The sequence below is a fragment of the Malus sylvestris genome, chromosome 12 (genome assembly GCF_916048215.2).
Source record: "Malus sylvestris chromosome 12, drMalSylv7.2, whole genome shotgun sequence".
Taxonomy (NCBI): domain Eukaryota; kingdom Viridiplantae; phylum Streptophyta; class Magnoliopsida; order Rosales; family Rosaceae; genus Malus; species Malus sylvestris.
This window is the reverse complement of record NC_062271.1, coordinates 17,148,600-17,168,156: the sequence shown is the minus strand read 5'-3', so window position 1 is coordinate 17,168,156 and position 19,557 is coordinate 17,148,600. Positions and strand designations below refer to the sequence as shown.

General features: G+C 39.3%; 2 protein-coding genes across 5 annotated transcripts in view; both read left to right on the top strand.

Moving 5' to 3' along the window:
* Positions 1 to 19,557, top strand: part of LOC126593026 (uncharacterized) — a 103,646-nt gene that overhangs the window by 29,248 nt on the left and 54,841 nt on the right. The window contains exon 2 of the mRNA XM_050258871.1: positions 6,065 to 7,167. Within this exon, the coding sequence (XP_050114828.1) occupies positions 6,065 to 6,480 (416 nt within the window). The 3' untranslated portion in view covers positions 6,481 to 7,167. The remainder of the gene's footprint in view (positions 1 to 6,064; positions 7,168 to 19,557) is intronic.
* LOC126593028 (exonuclease V, chloroplastic-like) lies at positions 15,910 to 18,395 on the top strand. Of its 4 annotated transcripts, XM_050258875.1 has the most exons (6): positions 15,910 to 16,042; positions 16,199 to 16,253; positions 16,970 to 17,114; positions 17,216 to 17,368; positions 17,667 to 17,743; positions 17,834 to 18,395. In XM_050258875.1, the coding sequence occupies exons 4-6, from the start codon at positions 17,339 to 17,341 to the stop codon at positions 18,057 to 18,059; spliced, it is 333 nt and encodes a 110-aa protein (XP_050114832.1). In that variant the 5' UTR covers positions 15,910 to 16,042; positions 16,199 to 16,253; positions 16,970 to 17,114; positions 17,216 to 17,338; the 3' UTR covers positions 18,060 to 18,395. The 4 variants fall into 4 exon arrangements, with proteins under 4 accessions (XP_050114832.1, XP_050114831.1, XP_050114829.1 ...); XM_050258874.1 differs by having other exon boundaries at positions 15,910 to 16,828; XM_050258876.1 differs by lacking the exon at positions 16,199 to 16,253 and having other exon boundaries at positions 15,913 to 16,042.

Below are 19,557 nucleotides of genomic sequence, written 5' to 3'. Positions count from 1 at the left end.
GAGTTAGTTACAACAGTAAACACTCCTAATCAGAGCATAAAGTCTAGGTGCAGTCCATAGGACAAGTACCAGTTACACAGTACCAGGAATGTCGTACTATTATTTAGATAAGTCAGAACAGCTGACAATCCTGAGCCACCAACAACAAGTTTACTTAGAACCTGGAGGGGCGCAAAACAGAAAATGTGAGTGGGCAAAATCAAATGTTTTACAAAATCATTTCATTTATCAATATACTAACCCTTCGCTGTAAAACATGTATAATTTTCCCATAATCAAGATATAAGCATATACATAATTAGATATGAAATATATCAACTCAATTCATGTTTCACATAATCATATTCATATGTATGCCATGCAAAAATATAACAAAGTAAACAATCCAGGGTAAGAAGGATTTCATAGAAATATGATATGTTAGCCGGAACCCCTGAGGTAGTTTGTACGGTTGAATTCATAGCTCAAAAGTCAATCTGGGCGGAGTCACTACAATGACCTATACGGCAATATACTGCACATAAGTCGAAACCAAAAAAGAGGGTATGTACGACAAGATTTGGTGAAATATAATTATCTCATAATAGCCGGGCGATGAATCGCTAGTCACCTACGAGTCAGAACCATAAATAAAGTCTGTACAACAAGGCTGTGCACTTAAGTTGGATCCAATACGAGCATATAGTACGGGAGGTGACGTAAATAAACAGGTCTGTACTTCATATCTCTGGCTAAATCACAATCACTCTAGGTGCAGTTTTATGAGCTCCACATCAATCAATCACATATCACATCATCGATGACTCACATAACTAAACATAACTTACCTACACTTACATGTGCCTCCACAGCACCACATTTATATATATATATATATATATATATATATATATATATATATGCAACCATGAAATGCATATTCAGAATACAAAAGAAATTGGCATATTAATTCAAAGCATACTTTACTAAAAATGCATTTCTGGAAATATATATCAAGTATATAGATATATATTGAAAACAAAAGCCCACTCACTGGTATGTCGAAGGGTCGTAGCCCCCGAGTCGCCCGTGGATATGCTCGTCCTCGGGATAGGCCTCACCTATATGCGAATTAACTATAAAAACATTATTTTAAAGCACATATACAAAACTAGCTAATAAATTCTTATACATTGCTCAAAATGGGTATATGAATATACCATAGTAACGTACACAACCTCACGAACATCGTGATATTTTTAGATAAATTTTTAGGTGGCTCACGCACCCCCACGCGCCGGGGAGGGCACGGCCTCACATGCCCAACACGCGCATCTTCTTAAACCTCCAGACGTCGGAATAGTGTCGCCGGTGCCGGATTCTGGGTAGACCTGCAACTGCCTTTTTCTCACTCGTTTTTGCACCATTTTTCATGCAATTTATACCAAAATGAAGCTCTTAACTTGTAGAACACGATCATACTAATTTAAAGCTCTAAAAGTCACAGGATCTCACCAGAGAATTCCAAGAAAATCGGCCAAACTTCGTCCACACGATCCAGACGTCCAAAACCTTCAAACGAAGCACTCCGAGCTTCCTTGGGACCTCACTAAGCTCGCTATGAGCTTGGATTGTCCTAAAACATAACCATTTAAAAGTTCGTGAGTAGTGCTCAACTCGGAGCTTGAATTTTTTAATGTGATATTGAACGGGTTCTTACCTGAAATAGGTACCTTTGAACTCGTATGGTCCTCACAAACCCAATGGTACTAATTTTGGCCACGATCCGTGAAGTTTCAAGGGTCTTGGGTGCTTGTCCGTACCATTTCGAAGGAGAGAGAGTGAAACCGAGAGAGAGAGAAGAGAGAGCACGGGAGAGTGAGAGAGAGACAGGATATGTGGTCCAGATTTTTGGGTCACCAATCAAAACAACCCATTTTCCTTACTTCCAATTGGTTTCAAAATAATAGGAATTTAATACATTGGTCCTCAACCACACATAGTCCCACAATGCCACAAACGCTCAAGGGCATTTTAGTATTTTCACATCAATGATAACAAAATAATGTACATTTCCGGGACGGGTTGTGACAATAATACATGAAAATAATTCACCTACAAATAAAGGAAATTTGATTAAAAAAATAAAATATCTACTACTTTTTGTTTATGAATTTCAATTTTTTTTTATATTACAAACATAATGTACCTACAATATAATTTACCTATTGTTTAATCTTATAAGAAAATAATGTATCTACTGTTTTATTATTTATTTTTTTTTGTCGAATATGTACTGTTTTATTTTAATGGAGATAATTTGTCTTGGTTTAATTTTTACGAAATAATTTAGGCACTATTTAACTTTACCAAAATAATGGAACTACTGTTTTAATTTTCCTACAAAATAAATGCTATTTGATTCAAAATTAATTTTCTTATATTTTACATATAAATATAGATAAATTATTTTTAACAAGCATATATGATAACAAACAAAAAAATGCCTAATGTATGTAATACAACAACAACAACAACAACAACAAAGCCTTTTCCCACTAAGTGGGGTCGGCTATATGAATCCTAGAACGCCATTGCGCTCGGTTTTGTGTCATGTCCTCCGTTAGATCCAAGTACGTCTTTTCTTAAGGTCTCTTCCAAAGTTTTCCTAGGTCTTCCTTTACCCCTTCGGCCCTGAACCTCTATCCCGTAGTCACATCTTCGAACCGGAGCGTTAGTAGGCCTTCTTTGCACATGTCCAAACCCATTTTATGTACGTGTTGATGCTTCACCGCCCAACATTCTGTGCCATACAGCATCGCCGGCCTTATTGCCGTCCTATAAAATTTTCCCTTGAGCTTTAGTGGCCTAAGACGGTCACACAACACGCCGGATGCACTCTTGCACTTCATCCATCCAGCTTGTATTCTATGGTTGAGATCTCCATTTAATTCTCCATTCTTTTGCAAGATAGATCCTAGGTAGCGAAAACAGTCACTCCTTGGTATTTCCTGATCTCCGATCCTCACCCCTAACTCATTTTGGCTTCCATTTGCACTAAACTTGCACTCCATATATTCTGTCTTTGATCGGCTTAGGCGAAGACCTTTAGATTCCAACAATTCTCTCCAAAGGTTAAGCTTTGCATTTACCCCTCCTGAGTTTCATCTATCAACACTATATCGTTTGCGAAAAGCATACACCAAGGAATATCATCTTGAATATGTCCTGTTAACTCATCCATTACCAACGCAAAAAGGTAAGGACTTCAGGATTGTTGATGCACACAGTCAGTGGGAACTTTGGTACAACAGAAAGTATTAAGTTTGTGATCTTCGCTAGATTGCTCTGGTCATTATTGTGGATAAATACGTAAATGGATAGAGACAGGAAAGCAAACACAAGATGTACGTGGTTCACCCAGATTGGCTACGTCCACGGAGTAGAGGAGTTCTTATTAATTGTGAAGGGTTTACACAAGTACATAGGTTCAAGCTCTCATTTAGTGAGTACAAGTGAATGATTTAGTACAAATGACATAGGTTCAAGCTCTCGTCTTCACTTGCCTTATCTGTCTCATAGGTAGATGTGGCATCTTCTCTGGAAGTACTCTTCCTCCATCCAGGGGTGGTATCTTTAACTGGTGGAGATGCACAAGGTAATGTATCAATTTCACTTGAAGCTTACTTGTAGTTTCAGGCTTGGTCAAGCGCGATACAAACCATGTAGTAGGAGTCCCCCAAGTCGCCGAGCTAGAGGATCTGCTGAAAGAGGTGACAGACAAGGTAAGCAATCAGAGCTCCAAGCAATCAGTCCCAGATTAGAAGTTTAATTTCGAGTTCCGGCTGATTGTTCTCATTCTCCCTATCTTGCAGGCAGCATGAAGGATAAAGAGAAGAAAAGGAGAATAAATGATATGAGATACTGTTGCTTTTGAAGAAGTAACTTTCCACAGGCTTATTCTTGAACTGGGCTGGAGGATTTTCTGGTTTCCTCCAGAGTATAAGGCCGACTGAAGAATTTGAGGGTCAAAACAAGTCCATCAAATCTAGAGTACATTCGACCATGCTGATATGGGATACTTTTGCTGTTGACAAAGTAGTGGATGTATCGGCACGTGTTCTATTACGCTTGTCTCCACATGCTTCCTTGTATCCTTGTCACTTTCCCTATCTGTTCCTCAAGCAGATGTGGTATCTTCTCTGGAAGCATAAGATGTTGAAGATGAGTGCTCGAGAGTAATGCCAGGTAATTAATCAGGTAAGGGGTTCCAGGCAGTTAGTTCCTGACTGGAAGCTTGATTCCAAGTGCTGACTAATTGCTCTCTTTCTCCTTGTCTTGCAGGTAAGAACAAGGCCAAAGGAAAAGACAGGGAAAAAGCATGATATGGGATACTCTTGCTTTTAACCCTGATGATATGAGATATTCTTGCTCTGGTGTAGCTTATTTGCAGAGGTATTATCGGGGGGAAAGAAAGCTGAGTATTTCGAGAGGTTTCGTTGGGAGTGCCCTCTCAGATATGAGGAAGGGTTGAGCATTTTTGCAGGTCTGCCTGTCCGTTGAGGATGGAGGTCGACATATATAGGAGTTTCCCTAACAACAAGTAGTAATGTTATTCCTTTACCCTGCTTGGTCATAGCACGGTTGTGGGAGCTGCCAGCTTCACGTGTGTCAGAGCACTTTGAAAAAGTGGTCTGTGATATCTGGAAAGCTGATGTTACGTGTGAAGATTACAGACAAGCTTTATCCAAGGAGATCTGGCTTTCGAAGTTGAGAAAGTGGTGCCTCTTCGGTTTTCGAACAAGAAATCGTGTCGAGGATCTGGCTTTCATGATTCGGAGAATGGTGCCTCTTCGATTTTTTAGAAAGCAATCCTGCTGGGAGTCTGGCTCTCGAGATTCGGAGAGCGGTGTCTCTTTGATTTTTGAGAAAGTAATCATGTTGGGAGTCTGGCTCTCGAGATTCGGAGGACGGTGCCTCTTCGATTTTGGAGCAAGCAATCTTGTTGGGAGTGTTTTCTCGAATGTGAGTAAAGGTTGGGCATGTTTGCTAGTCTACCTTGCCACGGAGCACAGAGGTTGACACACAGGGACTTTCCAATTATCCAGCAGTGGTGCTGTTCCTTTACCCTTGTGGGTAATAATATGGTAGCTAGACCTTCAAAATTTATGTGTCTAAACTTTGTTAGTGCTGTTTCATTGCTATTCTTTTACCCTTCTTAGTCATAGCGATGTAGTGGGAGCTACAACCTTCACGTGTCTAAACTTTGTCAGAGAACTTTGGCAAAGTTATCTGTGGTACCCATGAGCTGATGGTGCGTGTGGAAAGTGGATGATTGAACAGTAAGATTCACATGCTTTCTACTTCACCAGAAATCTTCAACAGAATGCCCGTAATTTCAGCAAAGCTGAGTGTGCATGTGACAGGTGCTGACATGGCTGAAAAAAGCATTGCCTCTTCGATTTCTGAGATCGGCCCTCGTGGTATCTGAGCAGCCCAGCTTTTGAGAAAGCAAGTGCCTTTTCGATTTCTGAGCTCGACCTTCGTGGTCTTTGAGTAGCCCAACTTTTGAGAAAGCAAACGCCTCTTCGATTTCTGAGATCGACCCTCGTGGTCTCTGAGCAGCCCAGCTTTTGAGAAAGCAAACGCCTATTCGATTTCTGGGCAGGCGCCTCTTCGATTTCTGAAGCTCCATCGAGTGCAGATTTTTATAGAGGCTGGCATTAAGTTCCAAAGCACACTTGAATCTTCACCAGTAGAAGCTCCCTTCTTGCATTTCTAAGATCTTGATTTGTCCGACCTCTTCTCTCTTCAACACCTTTGATAATGTCTGGCCCCTCCGACCGTCGTTTTGACTTGAACCTTGTTGAAGAGGCAGCCACGCCTTTTCCAGACAATATATGGCACCCATCATTCTTATCCCCTACTGGTCCTCTTACCGTTGAGGATTCCGTGATGAAGAATGATATGACTGCTGCGGTGGTGGCCAGGAACCTTCTCACTCCCAAAGATAACAGACTACTTTCCAAACAGTCTGATGAGTTGGCTGTTAAGGATTCTCTGGCTCTAAGTGTTCAGTGTGCAGGTTCTGTGTCTAATATGGCCCAACGCCTATTTGCTCGAACCTGCCAAGTTGAATCATTGGCGGCTGAAGTGATGAGTCTCAAACAGGAGATTAGAGGGCTCAAACATGAGAATAAACAGTTGCACCAGCTCGCACATGACTATGCTACAAACATGAAGAGGAAGCATGACCAGATGAAGGAATTTAATGGTCAGGTTTTACTTGATCATCAGCGGTTTGTGGGTTTGTTCCAAAGGCATTTATTGCCTTCGTCTTCTGGGGCTGTACCGCGTAATGAAGCTCCAAATGATCAACCTCCGATGCCTCATCCTTCTAGGGTTCTGTCCAGTACTGAGGCTTCGAATGATCCCCCTCCGGTGCCTTCTCTTTCTGGGGCTCTACCGACTGCTGAGACTTCTCCTAAGCAACCTTTGTGAAGGCTCCCTCTTGTTTGTTTATTTTGACTCATGTATATGTACATATTTGTAACTTATCGGAGATATCAATAAATAAGTTTTGCTTCATTTCAACGTATTGTGTTAAATACACCAAAGCCTTCTTCACTGAGTGGGGTCGGCTATATGAATCTTAGAATGCCATTGTGCTCGGTCCTGTGTCATGTCCTCCGTTAGATCCAAATACTCTAAGTCTTTTCTTAGAGTCTCTTCCAAAGTTTTCCTAGGTCTTCCTCTACCCCTTCGGCCCTGAACCTCTGTCCCGTAGTCCCATCTTCTAACCGGAGCGTCAGTAGGCCTTCTTTACACATGTCCAAACCTCCGTAACCTATTTTCTCTCAATTTTCCTACAATTTCGGCTACTCCTACTTTACCTCGGATATCCTCATTCCTAATCTTATCCTTTCTTGTGTGCCCACACATCCAACGAAGCATCCTCATCTCCGCTACACCCATTTTGTGTACGTGTTGATGCTTCACCGCCCAACAGTCTGTGCCATACAACATCGCCGGCCTTATTGCCGTACTATAAAATTTTCCCTTGAGCTTCAGTGGCATATGGCGGTCACACAACACGCTGGATGCACTCTTCCACTTCATCCATCCAGCTTGTATTCTATGGTTGAGATCTCCATCTAATTCTCCGTTCTTTTGCAAGATAGATCCTAAGTAGTGAAAACGATCGCTCTTTGGTATTTCCTGATCTCCAATCCTCACCCCTAACTCATTTTGGCCTCCATTTGCCTAATGTATGTAATAATCTAGGTAAAATAATTTACCTACAACATAAAAGAATATTAATTGATTCTTTGTTGTTTTTATCAAATAATATTATTATTTGATGCAAAATAACTAATTGTACAAAGGATTTTTTTTTCCATACAAAAAATGTGCCCATAATTGTTTATGAACATGGCTAAATATATATATATATATATATATATATTCCTAATATTTATCATACAAGAAAGGTAAAATTTCCATATGGGGTTAATTGCTAATCATAATTAGGGTGAGTAATAATATTTATTGACATAATTAGAGTTTTGTGGCATAAGTTGTAAATATGTGATAATAATTGGGTTTTATTTGGATGTTTAATATTATGTGGGTTTTTGTTTGAAAAATAGGAGTTTCGAGGGCCTTTTTCTAAAGAACCCTAAATAAAACGATGTTTTTCTTTCACTTTTTCATCAACCAAGCTAAGGTTTAATGCACCGGCTTAAAATTTTATTCGGAAGTTAATCATGGTGATAGGCCAAACATAAAGTCATGGTTAATCTTTACGCTATTATCCAAAATAAATTTCCTTATATTACAATCATTCACAATATTTATTTCGATTACTTTATGGCTGCATCTAACCTCCTCGTTAGACTGCCTATGTACCCTCAAACGTGATCAAGCCATTTGTAGTTTGCCATCAAATTTAAACTTTTTACTAAAAATATTCAAGTGGCGGATATGTTCAATACTAGATTCAAACAATTGAATCACATCAAGCGAATATCAACTATGAAATCAGAATATCGAATTTAGCTTAAAATGGCAAAGTCGGCCCACTGGCCACATGCCACCGCACGCGCTAATTTTCGGCGAACGGAAACCCAATTTTTCGACTAACTCTAAAAATTACCAAACTTCACAGATTTGTACTACACAATAAGGGGAAGAATTTTCATACCTAGGCCGAAGTCCAAAATGGCCAGGAAACACCTGAAACTGCCCTCGATCTGCCAGAAACCCTAGAAATTGGTGGTTGTCGATTTGTCTCCATTGATGCTCCGACGCCCCAACTATTGTTTGGTCCTTGCTCCTGGGTTCAAGGGGAGTTAATTGGTGGTGGTGGTGGGCACGGTGGTGACCAGAGATGAGGAATTCATTGTCGGGAAACTTAGAACCCGCACGAATCCATTTCTCTTTTCTCCTGAAATCGTGATGAAACTGGGCCAAATTTGGGAGGATGATGTTCGTGACGATGAGAAAAGTTTAGGAGTGGTGGTGGCGATGATCAAATCGCCGGGACAACGCTGGAATCGAGTCATGATTTGGAAACGGGTTAAGTGATAACCTGGGCTGGCTGCTCATTCCCTCTATCTCATTTCCCTCATTTTCTCTCCTCCTGATTAGGCAGCACTCATTCCTTTCTCTCCTTTCCTTCTTCCTTCTTTCTTCCCTAGAGCCTTTCAGAAAATGTGCTTAATTTTACCAATTTACCCTTGCCTTTGCTTGTAAATTTCTCCTTTGTTATAACTCTGATTCACGAACAGCTTTCGCCTACGCGCTCATGAGATCTACCTCTATCAAAATATGACAAGAAATATGGCGAAACATATAAGAATAAAATACGTCCCTGTATAATTCTGTTTAGCCAACCAGGGGCATTTTTGTCTTTTTAACTTACCAAATAAATATATGTTGTATATATAAATACGTCGTAACTCTGGAAACGATAATAAAATACTTAATTGATAATAAAACCCAAAAACGTGATAATTACTGGACGATGTACTTTGATGGTTCTAGTACTTCAGTCTCGGCTGGCGTTGGGATTGTTATTCAATCCCCCACTCATAACCATTGGTATTTTTCTCTCAAGCTCGATTTTGATTGTACGAATAATCATGCCGAATATGAAGCCCTTGTCATCGGCCTCTGTGTAATACACGATTTGCGGGCGACTTACGTCCTTGTTCTTGGTGACTTTGAACTTGTAATTAATCAACTCAATGGGACTTTTCATTGCATGAGTTGTACTCTGCCGCCCTACCATATGGTTGCTAGTTATTTGGTCGAATCTTTCGATCATGTTACTTTCAAACACATTTCACGAGTTCATAACACCGATGCCGACGAATTAGCTCAAATAGCCTTCGGAGCACAATTTACGGGGGGAAAATTAAGTCGAGAAATACCTGTGTCATGACAAGCACACTCGGCCTTGATTAATCAACAAGTTCTCCAACGTGATTGTATGATCCGTGCATGGGTCATATCCTTACCTTTGTTGTTAGAACGGAATGACACTATTGAGGTTTGTGTTGTCGAGGCATTACCAGACGATTGGAGAAGGGCGATTATGCGATATATTGATAACCCTAGCGAAAAACACGACTGACGAACAAGGGTCCATGCCACAAACTAAGTATTATACCAAATTGAATTATACTGAAAATGTGAGGATGGTTTATTACAGTTATGCCTCAGATCGCAAGAGGCTGCCAAGCAATCGTAGAAGTTCATGAAAGAATTTGTAGGGCTCATAAGTCGGGCTGAAAGATGCAATGGTTGCTTCACCGACACATCTATTTTTGGCCAAGTATACTGAAGGATTATTTTGAGTTCGCACGAGGATGTGTACAGTGCCAAATTCATGGTCCTATACAGAGGGTCCTGGCCGAATCACTACATTCAGTCACTAACCCATGGCCTTTCAGAGGATAGGCCATAGATGTAATCGGCAAAATTAGGCCATCTTCCGGGTTCGCAAAGCATGCATGGATACTTGTCGCAACGGACTACTTCACCAAATGGGTTGAAGTGAAGTCATATGCCGAGTTAACGTCTAAAGAAGTTTGTAATTTCGTAGAAGAAAATATCGTGACTAGATTCAGCATACCATAAATAATTATAATAGATAATGGTATGATCTTCACATCCGACAGGTTTAAGGGTTATACGGCAAATTTGAAAATTCAACTTGAACAGTTTACGCCATATTACCCGCAGGCAAACGGGCAGGCCGAAACAAGTAATAAAGTTTTGATTGGTATTCTTCAAAAAAATGGTGAGAGAAAGGCCTGGTATGTGGCATCTAAAGCTAAACGAAGTGTTCATTGATAGGAGCATATTTATGCGACTTAATTGGCTTGTTCTCATGCTTTTACGTTGTGTTTCTTTAGTTATTTTAGTGTTTAAAGTCACTTTTGTGTGTTTTCAGATTCTAAGGCTAAAGGATGCAAGAAGATGCATTTTGGAGCATTTTGGAGCAAAATCGGGCTTGGAATGATTATCACATGATTGGAGCAAAAGGAATGGACGTAATTGAAGATTTGAAGAAGTTAGGATTCCTAATCAACGAAGGATTCCTACTCCAATAAGGATTCCTACTTGAAGTAGGAAAGTTAAGCCAAGGTTTCCTACTTTGGTTTGACCTTTCCTAAGTGTCCCTAAACGTTATCAACTTTTAAGGCTTCCTAAGCACTCTAGGACATCAAACACACATTCCTTGCATAATATCACCCTTTGCCGCACTTCCTTGCTCTTTTCCCTTCCTTGCTGTGCAAAGGAGAGGAGTCTTTCCTGATTCTATGCATTAAAACACATTCCTAATGTGTTTTAAGGCTGTGCCGCATATCCCTTGCCCTTTCCTTTAATTTTCTGATTTTGTTTCCTATTTCTAGAAGCTTTAGACTTAATTTCTGATTACCTAAATAACCTAGGGCTTTAATTCTTGAAATCCTTTAAATAAGCATCCTTTTTGCAGCCATAAAATATCCATTCACTCCCATTCACGCCAGAAAGCATTCACCCACCTTTGCTGCACCCATCCTTGACCAATCTCCATAGTTTCTGACCCCAAACACTCCTAGCCGCACCATACATCCATCCTAAACACCATTCCACCCTTCTACATCATCCATAACCCCCAAAACTCATCACCAAACCACTTGTGTGCTGCAGCAAGAAGGAAGAAGGAAGGACCCCTGGATGTTCAAGCTTCATTGTTGGTGCATTCTAGGTGTAATTCGTTTTATGATTTCATTGTGTAATTTCTTTCCCTTTCGTTTTGCTATGAACATGAGTGGCTAAACTCCTATTGGTTAGGGGTGATTTCAAAGCCATGACTATGTGTGCAATTTGATTTGATAAATTCCAATTATGAATTCTTGAATTGTGAATGCAATTGGCTTAACTATTTGATAAATAACTTATTTGTGTTTGTTAATTAGGGGTCGACACTTAATTGGCATGCATAAATATGATGCTAGAGTATAAGGATGTTTCACATAATCGTTACAAACTTATATTCATATGTAGTGAAGGTTGATAGTCACAATCGCGTTAAGTTCAATTCCTAGCATGAGTGACATGATGTCATAGTTGCAAGTGTTTTGTCATTGCTTATGGTTTTCATTGAACGTAATGATCTTTGATCGTATCTCTATTATGATGTCATGTAGGGGACCTTTGAAGAATGCTTTGGGTTGTCGAATGATGCCATCCAATCCAATAATACAAGGAAAACCTGAGAGTTAGCTAGTGATGTCACGACTAATTTGGGGCAATGTCGTTCATAGTTCTATGAAGGAATAATTGGAAATCAAGTCGTTTGCATACGTGTCATGTGTGGAGAAAGAGCCTCTAACTAATCAATCATCCATTTAAACTCCCAATTCGTTTTACAATCTGTTTTAATTATAAAGTTTTTGTTTTATTTGCAATTTCGTCAAAACCAATCTCCTCTTTATTTTGAAGTCCTAGATTAGTTAGAAAGTGTTTTAGTTTATGTTTTTAAGTGTTTTGATTCAAGTTATAACCCAATTTCGTTCAGATTTATGTTAGAGTTCAAAACTGCCCAGAAAGTGTTTTTAAGGCAGTTTTGAGTCTTTTGGTTGCTGTTTTGAGTCTTTTGGTTTGTTTTAGTGTTTTAAATTTTAGTTTTGCATTCTTTGAGTCTAGTTTAGTGTTTTAAACTTTGTTTTTACGTTTTTAAGTCAGTTTTCAAGTGTTTAGCAATCCCTCCTAATCCCCGGTTTAGAACGATCCCTACTTACATACTTTGCTACAATTGATAAAAAGAGGGTTTACTTTGTGTGACTTATATATTTCGCATCATTCATGCCTATCGAACTTCTCTCCGGTCAGCCACTGGAACAACTCCATACTCGTTGACTTATGGACACGACGTAATGTTACCGGTTAAGCTCTGTAAAAACTCGTTGCGAGTAATCGAACAAAGTAGTTTGTTCAATGCCTAGTACAGTCGGGCTATGAGACAAGAGTTAGAAGATTTAGAAAAAGCTTGGATTGATGCTTATAACTTATTAGTGGCACAAAAGAAGATCACCGAGCGAGCTTATAATCAACGTGTCAAATAAAAAACGTTCGGCGAAGGGGAGTTGGTTTGGCAAATTATACTACCCGTAGGAATTAAAGACCCCAGGTTCGGCAAATGGTCGCCAAATTGGGAAGGGCCATTCGTTATTCATAAAGTTCTTGGCAATGGGGCATACCATCTTAGGGATCGAACTGGTGTGATTCACAAGTTGCCAATCAATGGGAAGTTTTTAAAGAAATACTATCTAGTCACATGGGAAATGCGGGAATAAAAGTTCATTTCATTAAGTTTGCAAAAGGGTGTACAAGTAGAATTGGTCGATCAGTTTATAATTAAATAACTCTAGGGTGATGAAGGAATGAGAGATTCAAGAACGGCCTTCAACTCCAACCACCTCACCTAGCCTATAGTGACCTCAGCTTGCTGATTCCTCTTATCCATCTTCAGTTGTTCAAGCTGCTTCACGTCTGCTTGCTTCAGTACTCGACTGCTTAAGAAAGCGAAGTCAAGTTAGTAAAATCGAGTAAATGTTTGAAGAATAACAAAACTTCTGTTAACGACGTCTTCGACCGAAGTGCCAAAAAAGTCATGAGTATATCCTTCCCACCAATCGCCGAAGGTGTTAGTGCCGAGAGATTTAGGAACAGTTCGTCGAGACAAAAGTTTTTGCACTGTTCCTAAAACTTTTTCTCGGTATCTCCGCACTCCTTCTCTGAGGAGCCATAGAGGCATTCTTAGCTTAGGAGGGAGCAGGAAGTAAGTAAAGGCACCAGGCAACCTTTGAGGTAGCCGAGCTGTCGGGCAGCGAAGTGAGGGTGATAGACCTCTCAGCTCGGTCGGCGAGTGTCGCAGCCAAAGGCAAGGTCAAGTGTTATCACAAACGACCCCCAGTTTTGATGAAGACCAGCATCCTCATTTTCACTCCATGTAGATATTGGAAGCCTAATAGGAAAAAGGTATTTTTGACGACAAAATATCAAAAATTCGTCGTCTAAGAGGACATCTAGGCTGAAGAAGTATTTGAAGACTTTTTTGGCCCGGTGCTGAGGCGCCAGTCGAGATGCCAACTGAAGACCGAGCGCTGTAGTAGACTGAAAGTTGGGGATCTTTGGCCGAAATGTGGAAAAAATAGACTTACAGCTAGAGTTAGAATACCAAGAGAGGTCCGTTCTGGTGTGGGTCAATTTTGTTGATGGTCGTTTTGGCTAGACAGCGCAGAAGGTTAGCGAGGATAGCTAGACTAAGCTCCAAGGAGTGACCACTAGCCAGGGTTTCAGCCACCAGCATATTTTCAACCAAGCACTTATTTGACTTGGTACAACATATAAACTTGTTGTACCAATAAAATAGGAAGGCTTCGTGCTCTCCATTCGACAAATTCTCCTCCCCTCAGCCAGCAAAATGGATGATGAGGGTGTTGTAGTTGAAGAAGTTCTTGTGCAACTTCTGAACTTCTTTTTTTGAAGGCTCTTGACCTTCTTGACTCAGCGTCTTGACGACCCGTTCATCGAATAATGTTTTAAGGTTGAGATTTGACGGGCACCCAAAAATGGCGGTATCTACTGGGATGCCAGAGGGAGAAGTCCCAAGGATAGCTGAGATGTCGTGATGGTGGAGGTGATACGGCCGAAGGGAATGATCATGATGTTGGTGGCCAAGCATTAGAAGCTCAGAGTTGCCATAAGGAGTTCTTTCTCCATGGCAATCTCCATGGTCGAAAGTTTAATGGCATCGTGGATGCCAAGAGCTTCCCATTCTTTGCCGAAGAATTTTTCCATCCGTTCGACCCACGCCACCCAGGTCGCATTGGTCGAAGGTTAGACACCTTAAGGCTTCGTCAGGCACCACTTCGACCAATCGAACCTTTGCAGCAAGGGTGTTAGGTAATGGTCTTTGAAGAGGTTGGTGATGGACGATGGCACTGCATCCTTGAAAAGGGGTCCCAGGATTTGATGAATGACTCTTAAATCACTCTCGTTTGGGATCAAGCCATTTGTAGTTCACCATCAAATTTAAATTGTTTACTAAAAATATGCAAGTGGTGGATATGTTCAATACTAGATCCAAACAATCAAATCATATCAAGCGAATATCAAATATGAAATCAGAATATCGAATTTAGCTTAAAATGGCAAAGTCAGCCCACTGGCCACATGCCATCACACGTGGCAGTTTTCGGCAAACGGAAACCCAATTTTCCGACTAACTCCAAAAATTACCAAACTTCATAGATTTGTACTACACAATAAGGGGAAGAATTTTCATACCTAGGCCAAAGTCAAACTGGGCCAGGAAACACCTGAAACTGCCCTCGATCTGCTGAAAACCCTAGAAATTGGTGGTTATCGATTTGTCTCCATTGATGCTCCAACGCCCTAGATATTGTTTGGTCCTTACTCCTGGGTTCAAGGGGAGTCAATTGGTGGTGGTGGTGCGCACGGTGGTGACCAGGGACGAAAAATTCATCGTCGGGAAACTCAGAACCCTTACGGATCCATTTCTTTTTTCTCCTGAAATCATAATCAAATCGGGCCAAATTTGGGAGGATGATGTTCGTGATGATGAGAGAAGTTCAGGAGTGGTGGTGGCGATGATCAAATCGCTGGGACAACGCTGGGGGCGGGTCACGATTTGGAAACGGGTTAAGTGATGACCCAGGTTGGCTGCTCATTCCCCCTATCTCATTTCCCTCATTTTCTCTCCTCTTGATTAGGCAGCACCCCTCTTTTCTCTCATTTCCTTCTTTCTTCCCCAATGCCAGCCACACATGTGGCTTCTCTCCAAAGGAAACTTCTCCCACATTTTCTGGAGCCTTCTAGAAAATGTGCTTAACTTTACTATTTTACCCTTGCCATTGCTTGTTAATTTCTCCTTCATTATAACTCTGATTCGCGAACAGCTTTCGCCTACGCGCTCATGGGATCTACCTCTATCAAAATATGCTAAGAAATATGGCGAAACATATAAGAATAAAATACGTCCCCGTATAATTTTGTTTAGCCAACTAGGCGTATTTTTATCTTTTTCATTTACCAAATAAATATATGTTGTAAATATAAATACGTCGTAACTCAGGAAACGACAATAAAATACTTAATTAATAATAAAATCTTGAAACGGGATTTCACATTTCCATTCATTTGGATTTCATAATTATCAATTAATTTGAATTTAATAACTAAATCACGTATTTAAAAATTATCAGGGTATTACACTTAGGGCACGTTTGTTTGGCTTCACTAACCTGGACTGGACTGGACTGGACTAGTTTTTAGTGTAATCCTCTGTTTGTTGGCTGGCAGGACTAAGTTTAATGGTATTAAGTGGGACTCGCTTTCACTAACTCCTTCATTAAGTGGGACTCTGCTCGCTCGCTCTTCGTGTTCGTCCTGCTCGCCCTACTCGTCATGCTCGTCTAGATCGTCCTGATCGCTCGACTTACTACATCGGCCACGCTCGCTCGCTTGAGCAGGCTAAGAAATCGTCAGTCTCTCTCTCACTCGTCATTTACAAATTCCATTTGTTGTTTTGATTATGTGAAATCTGGATTGCTTTGATTTTGTGAAATCTGGGTTGGTCTTATGCTTTGAAATTGCTTGTTCTTCAATGATTTCTGCTTCTGGGTATTTTATGATGTAGTTGTACGGATTTGATTTCTGCTTCTGGGAAATTGCAAATTCCATTTGCTGCCACTGTAAGTTAATTCATCTGTGTCTCTAGATTCAATCTTTGACTCCTGATACATTGTTTAGGTGGCTTTTAACCTCCTGCATAGAGCTACTTGATATTGTATCTGTCAATCTATGCGAGGTCCAAGGTTTATCTTTCTATTTACTAATTTATCTTTGGGGGGAATTTTGTCATAATGAGTTAGATAGAGGCGTTCTTAGGGCTTATTTAGCATTATAATCAATTAATAAATGGATCATATGGATCATTATTGTTCCATAAAGTAGTTAATTGGTTATCAATATCATCTGTAAGGAGTGATGTCTGGATTAAGCTTACAGCTCTGTTCCTTTGTTTGGAAATTTTGTATGGGTTGGATGTAAGCATGAATCCTGGATTGTAAGATTATGGTGCCCTTTAACTGAAGCTTGTCATGTATTTGATTGAAATAATATGAAATAAGCACAACTAGTTGCTGATGGTGATCCAATGTAGTTTTTGGGACCTAATGAGACACTGCTCTAGATATCTGAAACATCAGTACTAAAAATGAAACATGATTGAGAAAGTCTTAGAAAAACATCCTACCTTTATATATAGGTACGTCAGATAGGCACACTCTTTCTTTGGCTTTATTCTTACAGCCAATTCTCTGTTTAGAATTGATGATATCGGAGCATTGATCTCCTTAACCTCATTTCCTTCAATAATTGGCTATATTTTCTTATGATATCATAATAGGTTTTGCAAAAGGGGTATGGATGATGGGCGTGATTGATGAGATTCGAATGCCTGTTACAGAAACAAACCGAAACCCAATATTAGTTGACACAAGGACTCGTGTGAAAGATACACTTACTGTTGAACCACAACGAAGAAATGGAAGGTATGCACCTTTATTAGCTTCTGTTTTGGGCTGATTTTTTGTTGCCAAGTTGCCATTGATGAGGAAATGCACCAGAATGAAGTCACACTCTATTATGGCAGGCTTCAATTAATGTGCTACAAGTACATTTGGGATGATTTAGTTGCTGATAAATTCCCATCAAAGAAATTTTTCACTTTTTTTCCTTAAATCCTCATGGTATCTTATATGAAGAAATCAGAGAGATGGCTGCTAACTCAAGGTTCCCAGCAGAGGTAAAGTTTCTCCATTGAATTATTTGATACATTTAGTCTAGGAAATCAGGATTTTCGGGGTTTTCTATTGTTTGATGTTCCCATTATCACTATACTTGCTTCAAAAACCAATCACTTGATATTAAGGATGCTTTTTTTTAGTAATTGTTTTGTTTATTAGTTCATAAACAAAATTGTGTGACATAGATTTTTCAGATAATTACCACTGATGACATAGGTGAAAAATTTGTTTCATAAACAAAATTTGTTTTGTTTATTAGTAATTTGTATAGGTAAACAATTTCTCTTGGTTGTGCAGACCCTTGATGACATAGTGAGATACTACAAAAACACATGTAGCATGCTGCCCTCTACACATGACCAGCTGCTATTGAGGTGAGTATAAAATTTATACACGAGATCTTTTACATTTGCTTGGTCACAATAACTTTTGGGAAGATACTGATATGACTATTTTTGAGTCAGATATGAGTTACAGAAAGATCATTCGTTACTTGGTGAAGATGAGTTTGCATACGACTATGATTGGGTCAAGAATCAAATACAGGGTTGTCTTGAGTTCTGGTTAGGAGAGCGAGAAACAAGTTACACTCCTAAGGATGAGGGATGGAAATGCAAGTTCTGTCAATATTCTTCTGTTTGCCCCACTAGACGTGCAAAGTCTGCAAACTATACTAATACACCAAGTTAGAGAAAAGCAGTAGCATTGGTGATGTTTCAATCAACATCGTCAGTAAGTGTACAAAGAAGCACAATTCTTGGAGTTGCTTCTTTGGGGTAATTGCTGTGTTGGTTGTGCCATGAATGTATCGTTCATGTTGTATCGTAGTCGTTGTTTGATTCAATTGTTGTAACTTAATTCTTTGGATGAAATCATTAAACAGGAGTTGTAAAATTCAATTGTTTTGTATTGAAAGCTACGCTCAAAGTGCAAAGGATGTCTCTCTATCAAATTTAGCAAAGTCAGATAGTGATGTTACAATTGTATGTTAACATTAGGATGAATGAATATGGTATTATTCATGGATTTTGGGAGGCTGTGAAGAAGAAATCAAAATTTTCTTCCTCCAAATTTGTGGTCTGATAAGTTTGAGTTTTTAACAATTTTGGGTTGCTGAATGTTTATAGATTTCTCAATTATAGAGGCTTAAAGGGATTTTAGACCAAAAAGTGAGAAAGTTTGATGTACTGATTCTAAATTCCTAAGTTGTAGGAAAGCGCTGTTTGTTTTTGCAAATTGCAATGCTACAATGCACAAAAACTCAATATTTTCTTTCGTTTCCAAGCAATTGTTGTTGAGTTTAATGTAATTATCATTTGATTTGACTGTGGGCATTTTGCAGTTGAGTTGGATGTAATTCTATCGTTAAAATTTGTAATTTCACTATTTTTCATTATCCTGATTTTTAGTCCGACACTGCACCAAACGCTTTACTAAATTAGTCCATCTTAGTCTATTCTAAGCCAGTTCAGCTTAGTCCCTGAAACTAGTCCAGTCCGAGATAATCCGGTGCAACAAACGCACCCTTAAGGATCTCATGATGCCTAGAAAGTCATACGAAAAACTATTTTGAAGTCATATTAATGTCTAGACGTTGTCTATTTAGTTGAAATTTGAAATTTTAAACGACTACTATTAAACAAATAATTTCCAGGTTGAACAAACAAAAACACACGCCAAAGTCATACTATTTTGTTTGGTATAAAGGTTCATATCATTATCTACTGTATTTGTATCCAAATTGCGTAGTTTCAAATTTATATTTAACTTATTTCAATACATATTTAACGAAAAATCATCCGAAAAGAGATCTCATTTTTCATAATATAAACTGCATTTTAACAAAACTTTATTTGTCAATCAAAAGAGGGTGAAAAGGCCAAATTAAAACTGTCTAGTAAAAAAGAAAAGCAATCAAAACAAAATTTATGTGCAATATAGTAAATTACACACAAAAGTACCTTTATCTAACCGAGTTATTTGCCATGTGAGACATAGAAGGATTGTCTCTTTAACTCAATCAATTAGGAAGAAGTTTAGACATAACGATCAAGCTATATTGCTTTTAGTGCATTTCTAAGTCTATTAACCTTTTCAAGTTATGTAGATTAGCCTATAATCACCTATCTATTCGGTACAGTCAATTAGGTCCTCTCCATTCGGTATGGTTGTTTAGGTCCTCTCCATT

Bases quoted from the DNA above. Each gene is read 5' to 3' on its own strand.
- LOC126593028 (XM_050258875.1), top strand. From the start codon at position 17,339: ATGGCTGCTAACTCAAGGTTCCCAGCAGAG. The intron at 17,369-17,666 runs GTAAAGTTTCTC...TTGGTTGTGCAG, and splicing joins ACTCAAGGTTCCCAGCAGAG to ACCCTTGATGACATAGTGAG. The intron at 17,744-17,833 runs GTGAGTATAAAA...TTTTTGAGTCAG, and splicing joins CATGACCAGCTGCTATTGAG to ATATGAGTTACAGAAAGATC.